We start from the raw sequence: 13,467 nt of genomic DNA, 5'->3' as shown, positions 1-13,467 counted from the left end.
ACTAATAAATTTATATCTATCGATAAATCTGCTCATTCGAGAAGCTGTGGAACCATCAAATGTAGCAAGTTACTCACATGATTTGATTGTAGAAAGTTGTTGACAATTTTCCTTGGATCAGCTCATCAACCTAATAGACCTTTTTCACACCAGACATTTTAACATGAAATAGTTTGGTAAACACAGGTGCCTTTCTTAAAAAAATGTGAGGCATGCTGCAATGTTTTTAGGCACTTTTTGCTCTGAAATGACAAGTGAAAAAAGTTGTGTACAGTTTATTACAAATCAAAGTCAACTTGGTCTGGAAAGAAAAATTCTGAAATACATAATATAATAATAATAATAATAATAATAATATAAAAGTGCACAGAGCATAGATAAATGGTCATTAACAATGATAACATAGTAAATATTAAAAATTGTTATTTCATTGAGATGTACATGTATGACGTTTGTGTGAGACTGTTATGATTGGTGGAACTTGCGGGAACCTACACTGATTGGTCAGAAGTTGTTGTGATGGGACAAAATTGAAAGGTTGTACAGAATTGGTTGAATTGGTGTTAATCAGAAGTGACCATTTTAGGGTACTAGTGTTGGAAAATGCACGACAGCTTACAGAAAGCTACCACCACTGCAGTGCTATCATATATTTTCTAACTTTAAGATCAACACGACTGTCTCACAGACTAATTGTATCAGTATGAACAATTCAAAAAAATGGGTGATGGACACACAAACTCCCTGACAAAAAGAACCACCCCTGGTTACTTCTCCTACTATGTGGTTTTGACATAAATCCAACACTATTCCTAGACATGGGGCTTTAGCTATATTTTTGTTTACAGTGAGGGAGTTGTACTGCTTCCTTAACATGGCACAAACAGATGTTTGTTTCCAGAAGCCCCTTCCTGGAGTGAATGCCGGATGTTTTTATAACCCGGCTTGTTTTATAAGTATTAATACTGTCAGCATGATGCTGAGATTCAGCTTGTCAGATATTATCTCCACATCGTGAATGGATTAGCGTATATATGTGTGTGCATGACCATGAGTGTGCATGTGTTTATGCATGTGTTATTGTGCGTGCGTGGTGCCAAACTTATTTGTGTTTCCAAGTGTGTGTCTGAGCATTATGCACCTGTGAGCGTGTGTTTGTGTGTCATCTTGAGCGCACTGTGAAGGTGTCATTGTGGAGCCTAGGCCCTGTAAGCTGTCAGACAGTGAGAGATGCTGCACCTCTAAAGGGCATGCTTTCTGGGTCTTTCCTGTCTATTATAAGCCCTGCAACACTCATCAAGGCTGTTGCAGTGCACCCCCATGTCCCTCAAGCAGCCACGGAAAGAAGCCACCTTTCTAACTAGGAGAGCCCTTGCCTCTAAACTTCACATACCCTTGTCTTCCATTTTGACATGATAAACGCAAGCAGCAGTAATGAGGCGTCGGGTTGTCAGGGCATCCATTTTGTTTTTCTGAAATCTGAGAAGAAGCTAAGAATCCTGTTCCTTCTCCATTTTGAGTCCCTATTTTCTCCAAGCTGCAGCTCCTGCCAGTGTCAGGGGTTAACACCTCATGGTGTTCATCTCGCTAATTTAGACCCTAAGCCAGTCTGATATCCTGTGTGTGGTGGGGTTTATAGATTTATAGGAAATGACAGATTGCACACGGAGGCTTTATTGATACCACTCAGAAGTGCAGGAACTGAAGGTGGTGCTAGTACTGCAGCGAAGATAAACTGCACTGAAGCTAGCCAAAGATTGAGATGTGTCGCTATCTCGCCATCTGTAACAGTCACGCCTGGCGTCGTCAGAAACAGATCGCCTTGATACCAGCCACATCAAATCTCCAGTTTGCCAAGCAAATAGAATAAAACAATCTATCGATCTTGCCCCACCTCCCCGTGTATCAACACAATCCATCTGTGTTTATCAGGCTATCTGGCTTCCTATCTTTTGTTGTCTGCAGGCAGCCGTTCTTTTCTTTTCTTCTCTTTTATTTTCTTCCTTCCTCCTCCCACATTTGTTTGGTGATCCATCAGCCTATTTACCTTATCATGCTGCCAAACCATCCATTTACGCTCCCATCTGTCTGTCAAACTATATCTTAGCTTCCATTTGTCTAGCTATCTCTCTGTTTACTCGTTCACCTGTCAATCATGTGGCTTGTCTTGGCTGCCACAGGTACCAGCGCTTGTCTGGCTGATACTGTCTCTGACCCCGTTGGCTCAGAGAACCGTTGGATAAAGTAATTAGATTCATATCACTTCATCTAAAGTTTTAGATTTTATTAACTACAGCACAGTGTAATTATAGTAATACAGTTATGTCAGTTTAAGGGTTGACATGAGGCTATATTGACAGGTGTTATGAATTATTTATGGAAGAGGGGTGGCCTATTTTGATATATGAAGTCTTGTTTGCTAAATCATTAAAGTTTTGACTGCATTTTCCACACGTGTTATCTGTGATCTAGATAGCTCCTTCCACAGAATCCAAACAGAAGCAGGTCACTGCTTTGGCTTGGTCCAGTTCAGATCCAGCCTCAGTGGAGCAAACCAGGCACTGATGTCCATGTAGTCAGGGGGTCTGGCCTCCCACAGAGGCCCAATCAGTCTTATAGGGTCAGTGACTGGCCCCCCTAGGCAGCAGAGCGCCTTGGCCTGATGGATGACTCTCTCTCCTGGCTCAGGCCTGTGAAACTCGGGCCTCTGCTGAAGGCCCCATCTGTGCTCTCCATGGCTCCTGTATGCCTTGTGGTCATATAGTCTCAGGCTGCTGGTGAAGCCCCAAATCAAAAGCTTCAGTCTAGTACACATACTCTGACTCCTCCTCTTGATGCCCTCAGCACACACCACTTGAACAAATAAGGGAGTTAATTGGAGCAGTGATTAGTTAATTGAAAGAAAAATTATCTGCAACTTCATAACCAATTTCTGGTTTAAGTCATTGCTCAAGCAAGCCAGCAAAGGTGCTAATTTTTTTCTTGGTCTCACAATGCTGTAAATTGAATATTTTGGTTTTTTTTTTTTTTTTACAGTTGTGCAAAACAAGACACTTAATGATTTTGCCTTGTACTCTTACAGGGATAGTTAAGATTTTTTTCAAGTGGGGTTGTAAAAGGTACTTATTCACAGTCAGTGTGTTACCATCTGTAGATGCCGGTTGGCATATCCCCATTTTGGAGAAGCAGCAGGAGCACCGGTGTAGGAAGCTGAGCAATGTACTGCTTTAGACATAGTCAGGGTTAGGGTAAATAAGTCAAATATTGGTCGCTCCAAACCAACCAAACTCCTTTGGCAAAATCAGTAATTGTACCCCACAGAACACAAGAGATGCTGTTCTTCGTTGGTTAGTTTGTTTGTGTTATTTTGTGACTCTGGGGCTTTAAAAGTTTAGTTTGATTCATCGAATCACACAATAACATAAACAACCTAACTGATTGAGGCAGTGGTATACCAGCAGCCTCATGTTCTGCAAAGAAAAATTACTGATTTTGTCATGGAGTTCAGTTGCTTTGGAGAAAGTGATATTTGGCTTGTATATAACAGCGGTTCCTCATTGGAAAAGGCTGTCTGACAGCAAGGTAAACTAGTGAAAATATTCTGAATATAATGCACACTTTTTTAGGTGGCAAAAATGTTTTGCTGCTGACCCTGACCACAGCAGTACATTTCCTTGACTGCCATCTACTGTAGGTAATACACTGACTATGGATGAAAACCTCATCTAACCAAACTTAAAAAAAATATGAACTATCCCTTCAATCTATTGATAAAGAAAGTAAATGAGAGATTCATTGATTATGAAAGTAAATGTTAGATGCTACCCACGGCTAAGTGTTTAAACGTATTGGAAATGCTCCTGTTCCCTGCACTGCACATTAAGTACTGCACACCCTCAAATCACTATAGACTTCTAAGCTCCACTGTACACTTCAGTGCTGTGCCAAAGTGAGGAGATAATGTCAAAGCAAAAGTAAACTCAAACTGCAGGCAAACAGGTGGGCAATGCTTAGTAGTTTCAGAAATTTACTCTTGAGGATATTTGTTTTCTTTCATGGTTATACTTAGGTTGAAGCCTGCCTCCTGAAACTTGACTGCTGTGAGGACAATCATGAATGGGAGTTTTGCCTCAGGCGCTGATCGATCGCAAAAGTGTTTTCATATAACTGTTCATTTGGGCTGTGTGTGCCTCCACTGCATCCCAGAATGCCAAGAGGCATTGTTCCGTGACTGAGGAATCAAGTCCAGCTGAGATATTTTAAGGAGATTTCTAACCCTGAGGGGCTCAATGAGGAATCTGTCCAAGCAGTCGTCTGTCAGGCTCGTTGTCTTCAATCAAAAATTTAAGAAATGTTAGCCAAGCTTCAAAAGCAACCACGGATTTTTTTTAGATTACCACACACAGATTCACATAGGGCTTAAAGTGCATATGGTACACACAGATTTTACATGCACAAACACACTCAAAACCTCGTTTTCTTCTCTCCTGCTGTTTTGTCCCTGGTAGAGACCTGTCAGTGCTTACCTACCGAGGAGATAAACTAGTGCTTCTCTTCCCTGCTAAAAGAAGCATTTGTATATGAACATGTGCAGTGATTTCCTTCTCTCCTGAAACACATTTTGTGCCGAGCAGTCAGGAGGCATTACTCTCAGACCATGCTCCTTTCAGTGGAGTTGTTAAGGGGTAGTGAATGTGTGCACTTTATATGCCATGTGCACGTGGAAGAACGTCGGAGAAATAGGCTGCATTTATGCACAGTACGTCTGACAATTACAGAACTACGAGGAGAGATTATATATAGTTGCAATAAGGGAGAAAAAGTGGGAAGCATGGCGGGAGAAAGAATATCGGCCCCTAATGCCGTTGTTTGAGTGACAGTGCACAGCCCTAGTTTTTGTCAAAGGGAGTCTGGAGCATAAATGCAATCCGGGGAGTCGTGAGAGGCTGTTGGGAGGAAGAATGGCTGCATTCACTATCTGGGTCAGTCACCAGTATTGCCAGGCATGCACATCAGTACCCACTGAGATAGAGTGGTGATAGAAGCATGGAAAGATTAACCACATCCCTGCACTGTCAAAACCAATTGCATGTGTTATGACCAGGCTGCTCTCTGCGAACCTCTCCTCGTTACCGTTTATCTCAACAAACTGTCAGTTAAACTCACTTTGCCTCCAAATTCTGTATACAAACTGTCAAGCAGGAACGTGAACTTGTATACACGCAGGCCTAATCCGAACACTATGAGATTTAGTGTTCATTTCAAGTTAAAATGTGTTGTTAGTGTTTAGATTGCTTTCTGTGCTTCCTGGGTGTTTAGAAAATCACAAGTGGCCGGCTTGGTGTAGTAAACATTGGAGGTAATGGTGGTAATAAGGGGGATTAAAATGAGAAAAGTAGGAGAGGGCAAGGGAAGGAAATTGAAAAAGAGAAAAAAAAAACCAGACAAAGAACGACTGTATACAGGAGTGAGATATCCAGGGAGTGGGAGAATTTCAGTATCTTGCCTCAGCATGTTTATCCTGGCCTGTCTTGGGCATTTCCGTCTCTTATGCCATTCTGATCGCCTCCGTCTGCTATATGGCATGCTGAGAAAACACACCAAAACACATCAAGCACTGGATTGCAGCCCCCTCGCTCTCAGGTCCCCTGACATTTGTACCCTCCCCTCATTTAGGTGATACTTCTTTTGAAAAACAACACTGGTTACAGGTAACACTTGAGAGAGAAGTCAGGGATTACTGTTGTGAGATTGTAATACAATAGAGGTATGTGGTGTGTTGTGTTCTGACAGTGAGGATCACAGACGCATCATTGTGTTCACTGACAGTTTATCTGTAAGTCACATACAGTCGAATTTGATTCAAAGTAAAATGTTTACTACCCAGGGGATCTATGAAAGTCATTCTGGGACATAGTGGACATCAATAAATGAAAATGTTTGCGAGGCAGAAAGACAGAATATAGATATATTGATACAGCAAATTAGATAAAACATGATTAAAAGGAGAGAAAATGGTGTTCAATGATAGAGTCAACTAATTTGCCCAAACTTTAACACATCAGCAGAAACAATGAAAAGCTCTGTGTACTGTGTAATGGACATTTGTGAGACAAAGTAAAATTGTAGTGTATACAAGCACAATTTTAACACCTTATTTTCTCTTGCGAGTGAAATTGCATGACATTAAGAAATCATAGTGATGGCAGTACTACATTTTTGCAAGCAGCAATATTCAAGAATATTTTCCAGGGATTCTAAGCAGTATGGAAAAGTAAAGAATTTGTTTTGAATAATTTTCATGTAAGTACGTAAGTAAGTACTCTTAAAATACATTTTTTTATTTCTAAAAATGAATTCAGCATACTAGAAGAGTGGTTTTAATGGTGTTAAGAGCAGACAGCCAGCACAGCCAAAATGTTTACCACTCTGTGAGAGATTGCTGGCCAGAGCGAGCTTGATGCCACTAAAAGCAAGACTAGCAGTATGGTCTGACTGAATGCACATGGTGATGTGCCATAATATCTTTTCATGTTATGACAAAAAACTAAATATTAAGCCTGTCTGAAATGTATGAGGTATGCAGTGATGTAACTATCAGAAAAGTAAAAACACTATCTTTTCTTTTTAAAGCTGCTATAATGAACTGTCATAGTCCCCTGTGGACATAAGAGGTAGTTTTGAATAACATACTTGAATATAATTTTTTAAATTTGTTATTTATTCAATAATGTTAACTGGAAATAATAGGAATATAGGTTTTATGTTAAATATGTATATACATTTTAATGTTTATATGGTCTTAAGTTTTTAATCTGTAATGGTATGGAATTTTGAAGTAGAAAATGTGTAGGAACCTTGATTTCCCTGTTACTGAGGAAGAGATGATAGAATTTCATTGAAATATTGATTCTATGATTTATACGAAATACTATTTGCAAAGCAACCATTACATAGCTCCTCAATTTCTTGTTTGTCTTGTTTTTTGCTTTCTTTGTGAAAGAAAGCAACACAAATTTTCTCTTCAGTTTCTGCAGAAACCAGAAGCAATGTGACCTTTGTTTACTGTGTGAACGATGTCTTATTGCAGCAGGAAAAACAACAACTTTGGGATGCATGTTGTAATAAAATTAGAGTGGAAACTGATTCAAATCAATCTGATATTTTTGTGGCAAAAGGAAAAGAGAAACAAAAGAAAAAAGAGCCTAGGATATATATAGTGCAGTAGCTGACAGAGAGAATGTTAGTCTTGTAATCCTTTAATCTTCTGCTGTGCATTGCTTTGTATACATTTCAGCTGCTTGTTATAAATCAATGACTGACTTGTACCATCAGATAAAATAGGGTCGCTGACACGCTTTCTTCTCTGACCCACCATCCCCATCGTCCTTCCCTCCTTCTTTTCTCCAGCTCTCCTCAACTGAACTCATCTTTTCTTCAGCTGCACTATTTTTCCCTCCCCTGCTCCTTGTTTGGGGTGATTACTCTTACCAGTGAACGAGGGGCTGTGTTTGCCACGACTGTAGTTTTGCGATACCCGGCCCATAACTTTCAGTAGGAAGAAATAGCTTCTCTCCCTCTGCATCCCATTTATACACCGTATCTTGTTTCTGTGTAGGGAGTTCCATTACTCTGTAGCTTGGAGGCTGGCAGAGGAGAAGGGGGAAGGGGGGTGGAGGAGATGAAAAGGGGTGATAGAAGGTTGCGGCTGCTGCTGTTGCTGGTGCTGCAGACGGTTTCCCCCTTCAACACAGAAGCAAACACAACATGTTGATGTGGAGCAAGCAGAGATCTAATCGCCATTATTATGTTTTTTCTCATCAAAATATGAAGTGCAGAGCAACTCGCAGAGAGAATTAGACAAAGGCAGTGACACGTCAGAGAAATCATGCCTTTGCTCACTTGTTTGGCAGAAATGACAGTGAATGCATGATTTGCAAAGATACTGTACAATCCCTAATAACAAAAAAAGTTGGGATGTTGCGCAAAACATGACTAAAAACAGGATGGAATGATTTGCAAATCACTTTTGACTTCCACAGGTATAAAGGAGGTTTTGGAGCAACATATACTGCCATTCAGACAACAACTTTTTCATAAATGTGCCTGCTTACTTTTTATATGTCCCAACTTTTTTTTAGAATGGGGTTGTACATTAGATGCATCTCCAGTCCTGCCTTATGATGTATCCTGTTTGCCTTCTGCAGCTATTTATGCATATGATTGGTGATTATGTGAATCTGACCTTGTTACGGTGGTCTTGATGAATGTGTGTACCACGTTTAGATGTTGGCCCCGCCCAACTCTGATTCTACCCAGACGATATTTAACTAACAAACGATAATCCCTCCAAAAGGCTTCCTGTTTATACTGGCCACTGAGAGGTAATTCCTCAAAGTATCCCATGCTGAAAGCGTTTGATAGATGACTGGCAGCTTTTTCCTTCTTTTTGCGGATCATAGAGCCTTATCATGATGTAATTCCACGTAATTAGCCAAAGATGACAGTAACACAAAAGTCATTATGATATTTAATCTCTTTTGGGGAATCCACTGGGGAAAGCGCAGCTCCATCGTCTATCATAACATGAAATGACATCTCACTGGAGGCCCTCCAAACAGTCAGGAGAAGGTTGGAGTCGACTGTGCCGGCTTAAGGCCTCTGCTTTAGCTGTTTAGTAATCTTGGCGTCCTCTCCTCCTCCTATTACCCTTGTCTTATTCAGAGCCTCTCCCTTGTGGCAGGGATCATCATGATATACACGCAAGGATACGCTTGTGTGTGTTAGAGACAGAGGGGGAGTATGTGAGTGTGTGCGTGTGATTTCCTCAAAGCAATGCACTGTGCCGTTTCTCTGTACCCCGCTTGAACACTTAAGCAACAATGTATTTCCTTCTGTGTGTGTGTGTGTGTGAGAGAGAAAGAGATAGTGTGTGCATTTGTGTGTCTGTGCGTGTGTGTCAGTGACTTCCCCCTCCATCTGCCCACCCTTATTGAAATCCTCGGTGCATTTAGTAACATTTTGAGAAACGTTGCCAGCCAGCGTTTAATTAAGTTCTGGTATGCCAACATCTCCCTGCTGTAACATGGAATACCTGCTCTTCTTTTGTCAATTTCTTCTCCTGTTCTTGTGCTCCTCTGTGTCGCGCCTACTGTAACTTGGAAAGATGCTGCCTCTGGGAGAAGCAGGTAAAGAAGCCATCAAAACCAATGCAAGTAGAAAGAGCTGCAATCAGTGCTCCAAAAAAAACCCCATAGAGTTTGTCTTTTGTGTGGATCTGTCCTCCTATCGCCCCAGTCTCACTTTGTTTCCCTCCATCTCTGTGTGTGTGTATGTGTGCCTGAAGAATTCAATTCAGTAGAGGCTAGTAGTAATGTTTCTCTCCCAGTAGAAATGGCTGCTGTTTGTTCAATTGTTGTGATAGATTGATGTGGGGTGGGAAAGGATGGGCTTTTATGCACCTGAAGATAGGAACAGAAAAGTCTTTATGAGAAGCCAATAGCTCTCCGCTCAAGGATCCTCTGATGGGAGATACATTTTGCTGGAAGTTTTTCTTTTTTTTTTTTTTTTTTTGCGAAGTCTTTGACGAAAGCTTTCCCATGTAAACAGACAGCTAGACAAGATGCAATTACACCCAAAAGGGCACTTTTTTATTTGTTATTCCGTAAAAAGCAGCCTACTATATCCCGTTATTCAACAAGTGGTCAGACTAATTGCCTGCATTGTTTTTAGTTCACACAACATACAAAATGGCTGCCTCCTCACATAAAAAAGCCAACAAGCGTGTTAAGCCCTTGTTATATACACAGTGCTCAAGTTAGTATCAATACACCATTTAGACAGTACTGACATAATCATCCAAATTTTAGCTGTCAAAAATGTTTGAATATTACTGGATCTGTAAACTCCTCATTCAACTCATACATTCAACCATTGTCACGGACCAGATTTTTCCTCCAATTGTCTATAGAGGTGAATCTGAGGTAAAATGGCCCAAAACTCCTTGACCTGAGTGCACCACCTGGGCGTACACCTGGGTGTAACGATACGTCCGACTTAGAATAGAAAGTTACGACCAGTTTAAGGTTAAGATGAGTGCACCAGTTAGACTTAAGCCCAGTGTGTGTTCCACCTGGGTGTAACTTTTACGCCTAGTGTGGAGCAGGCGTAAGTTGGAAACTCAGACCCGTATCCACGGTAATTTTAATGGAATCACACAGACAGAGAAGAGAAACAAGGATAGCAGTGCATCTTGTTTACAGGATGATTAACAAGAGGGCATTCGGAAGAGAAATGATGACGGATTTGTCAACCGTGACAAATCTGCTCGATACATGTTCAGAAAGTAATGGAGAGGTTTCACTCCTTTCCTTAGCTGCAGCATCTGTCAGACAGAAACGTGGCGCTGTCCCTCACCTGCAGGTGCTGATGGCACTCAGTTTTATGCCAACAGAGCTTTTCAAAATACTACGGGAGACATGATAAATGCATGATAATGCTTCGCGTAGAAGTGTGTTGCTAAGCAACAATCAATAATTTGCGTGTACTCATGTGGACGCGCATTGTCAGACCAGGCGCAGCTACAGCCGTTGTCAGTCAGGCTTGGTGCACTTGGTGTAAATTCCAGTCACAATGTTAGACATAGTTAAGTCCAGCATAAGAGTTAAGACTTTCTCTTTTATGCCCAGCTGGTGCACTTGGCTCCTGTAGTCTGAACCAAGATTTAGTGTATGGTCTGGAGCCATGGGTGATTTTGTTTTAGCCATTTGATCATAACAAAATTGTACGGTAAGTGACCCTTTCGCTAAGCCCCACCTAAACAGCAACTGTCCAATCATAACTTAGCAACCCATAACTACAACTGTCAAACTTTGCATTTCTGTCCATGTTGAAGTTGTGCAGGAGGCTCTGAGTATGAGAGGAGAGGAGATACTCTGCGTTTCATGAGTCTGGACCTTGACGTCCTCTTTTAGTCTTTCAAAAACATGAAACACAAGACCACACGTGCGGTGAATAGATTAAACTCTGTCTTCATCTGCTCTAACATAAGCTGCAAATGTTAGCATGTCTGGCTAACTAACACTATCTTACTAGCTGCAGTAACTTTACCTCCAGCCAAACTTGTTAGATACCACCGCATCTGTATTAATTATGTTGGGGTTTGAGAAGGAGGATGTGAGCTGGTGCAGAATGAAAGTGGGTCGTGATGATGCATCTCTCTCTGGCTCAATGTCTCAAGTCTAAGCCAAGTTAGCTTAGCTCTTATCCCGGATGTCTTATGCACTCGCGGTCCCGCTGGCCTGGCTGGATGACCCGCCTCAAAGTCTGCTAAACTAATCGATTCCCTGTGCTTCCTTGTCTCACATTAATGAGTGTATTTCTGTCATCTATCATGTAGATACGCTTGCTGTATTTCACCATCCAACCAATGTTTGCTGAGATGTAAGGTAGCTTTAGCCTCTGTCTTTTAGCATTAACGTTACATCATGAACACAGCTGTCTGGCAACTTTACATTTACACTTTCACAGGGTTCTTGTTTTAAAACATGTCAGATGGAAACATTAAAATGTCAGCTGGAGACAGACTTCTCGGCCAACTCAAGGAGTTAGCAGTAGTTTACATCAGCCAGCTACACTTATGAAACCTGCTTGTGAGTCATTATTTTAGTTGGAAAAATCCACCGTCATCAGCTAGAAATGAGAAGCTGCTTTTGTTTACTTCTCTAAGCATTCAAAGACCTTGTGTTTCAACAATTACTCCCAATTTCAATGTTAAATCTGCCAACATTATCACTGTGAACTGCATAAATGCAGTGCAAGAATGGAAAGTTTGGCAGGCTTAGCAACAGTAACTAAGGAGGGCAGTGCTTAGCGAAGGGTCAAGTGCAAACAGCGAATGTTGATCAATTACTGTAATCTACTCACTAGATACAAACCCCAAACATAGTTTTATTTTGATAAAGATGAAAACCTGTTTTAAAGGTTAGTTTGATGGTGGGTATTCTGTATATAAAGTGTATAATGTGACTGTGATTGTATGTTGTTACACTTGACTGGAAAGAAAATGTGTTATTGCAGCCCTTATTGAAACCCACAGAACAAACCCCCAGCAGTCGTGATGTTTATAGAGCTGTTTGTCAATTGTTCCAGTTTGTCTTTTATGATTTAACTTGTCTCCCAATTCATGTATTTTTTCTTTTTTTGTATAGTCTTCTCTTTGATCCTTTTTTCCCATCCTATTTACAATAATAGATATAGCCCAAGATGACCCCACATTAGAGACAAATGATCTGTTTTCTCCCAGCTCTGTTTTCTATGCTCCTCTGATGGGCTGAGGGGTGAAGGGGACTGCTTGCCCAGAAATGAGGTTACAGCAATTGGGCTTGCAAATGATTGGCAAGGATAGATTGTGTATAATCTACTTTTTTTTTTTCTATTCTGTCCCCATTCTTTCTTTTTTGTGCACTATGGATGTTAGTTCTGAAAGGAGGAAGGTTATATAAATCCTGTTTACAGACTGAAACACCTGTGGATGTAAAATGAGTGCGTGGATAAGTAGTGATGATGTTTTTGGATATGCTGCCTGAACGTGTTAACTTTAATGATCACCTACTGTACATGAAGGTACGCTAAACCGAAAGAAGCAGAGAATACAGAACCTTTCATCCCCCCTTTAAAAAAACATCTCGATCTGTCTTCTTTTCTGTTCCTTCTCTCCCTCCTTCTCCCTCTCTCCTTCTGTGCACCATCTGCATGGTGCTTTGTATCCAATCTGAAGGAGTGCTCTCTGTTCTCCACTGTGATGGCGGGTGTCTGAGTGTGTATGTGTGCACATGTTTGTGTATGTGTTCCTAGCCATCACAGTCACTCTCAGCTCATTACCTGACATGATGGATGGAGAGAGTGCCATTAAACAACGCCCAGCCCGGGATGCCTGGCACCCTACAGCTGGCACTGAGTAATGGGCATAGTGGCGGCGGCACGCTTGGAAACACCGGGGAGTCCTGCGTGGGTGTGCCTGTAGTCATCTCCATGGCTATGCTTCCTGGTTCTGTCCAGCCCCACCTGCCACCTGGCTGCCCGGCGGATGCCATGGGCATTTCTGGGCAGACATGGTTGGATAGCAAGGGAGGTAGTGTTTGTATGACTGCGTCGTTGAACTGGCAACTGAGAAAGCCTAAAGTGATACTGGCCGCGCTTTCTGACCACAAACTCTGCAGTGAAACAGTCAGTGCCACCAATCACTGGGTGTATAGAAGCCGCTTTAAAGTTTTACTTATTACTTCTGATTTCAAGGATTATTTGGGTTTTTTTTTACAACCTCGACCCTATATTCCCATGTTTATGTGTCTAAGTAACTAATGTGGACAACAAGTTTTGAAACTGGTTCAGCATTAAGGGAGACCGCTGCAGCTGGCAGAAGCAAAACTAAGCTACAACTTAATCCTTATGGGCAACTGCGCACTG

The 13,467-nt window shown here is 41.4% G+C and overlaps 1 protein-coding gene across 1 annotated transcript in view; it reads left to right on the top strand.

Annotated features, from left to right (window-relative positions):
- diaph2 (diaphanous-related formin 2) overlaps positions 1-13,225 on the top strand; it is a 520,520-nt gene extending 507,295 nt beyond the window's left edge. Inside the window, exon 31 of the mRNA XM_084719553.1 lies at positions 12,856-13,225. Within this exon, the coding sequence (XP_084575679.1) occupies positions 12,856-12,962 (107 nt within the window). The 3' untranslated portion in view covers positions 12,963-13,225. The remainder of the gene's footprint in view (positions 1-12,855) is intronic.
- The last annotated feature ends 242 nt before the right edge of the window (positions 13,226-13,467 follow it).

Source organism: Lutjanus erythropterus, chromosome 5 (assembly GCF_056507025.1).
Source record: "Lutjanus erythropterus isolate fLutEry1 chromosome 5, fLutEry1.hap2, whole genome shotgun sequence".
Lineage (NCBI taxonomy): Eukaryota > Metazoa > Chordata > Actinopteri > Lutjaniformes > Lutjanidae > Lutjanus > Lutjanus erythropterus.
The sequence above is the reverse complement of the archived record's forward strand: the minus strand, read 5'-3'. Positions and strand labels throughout refer to the sequence as shown.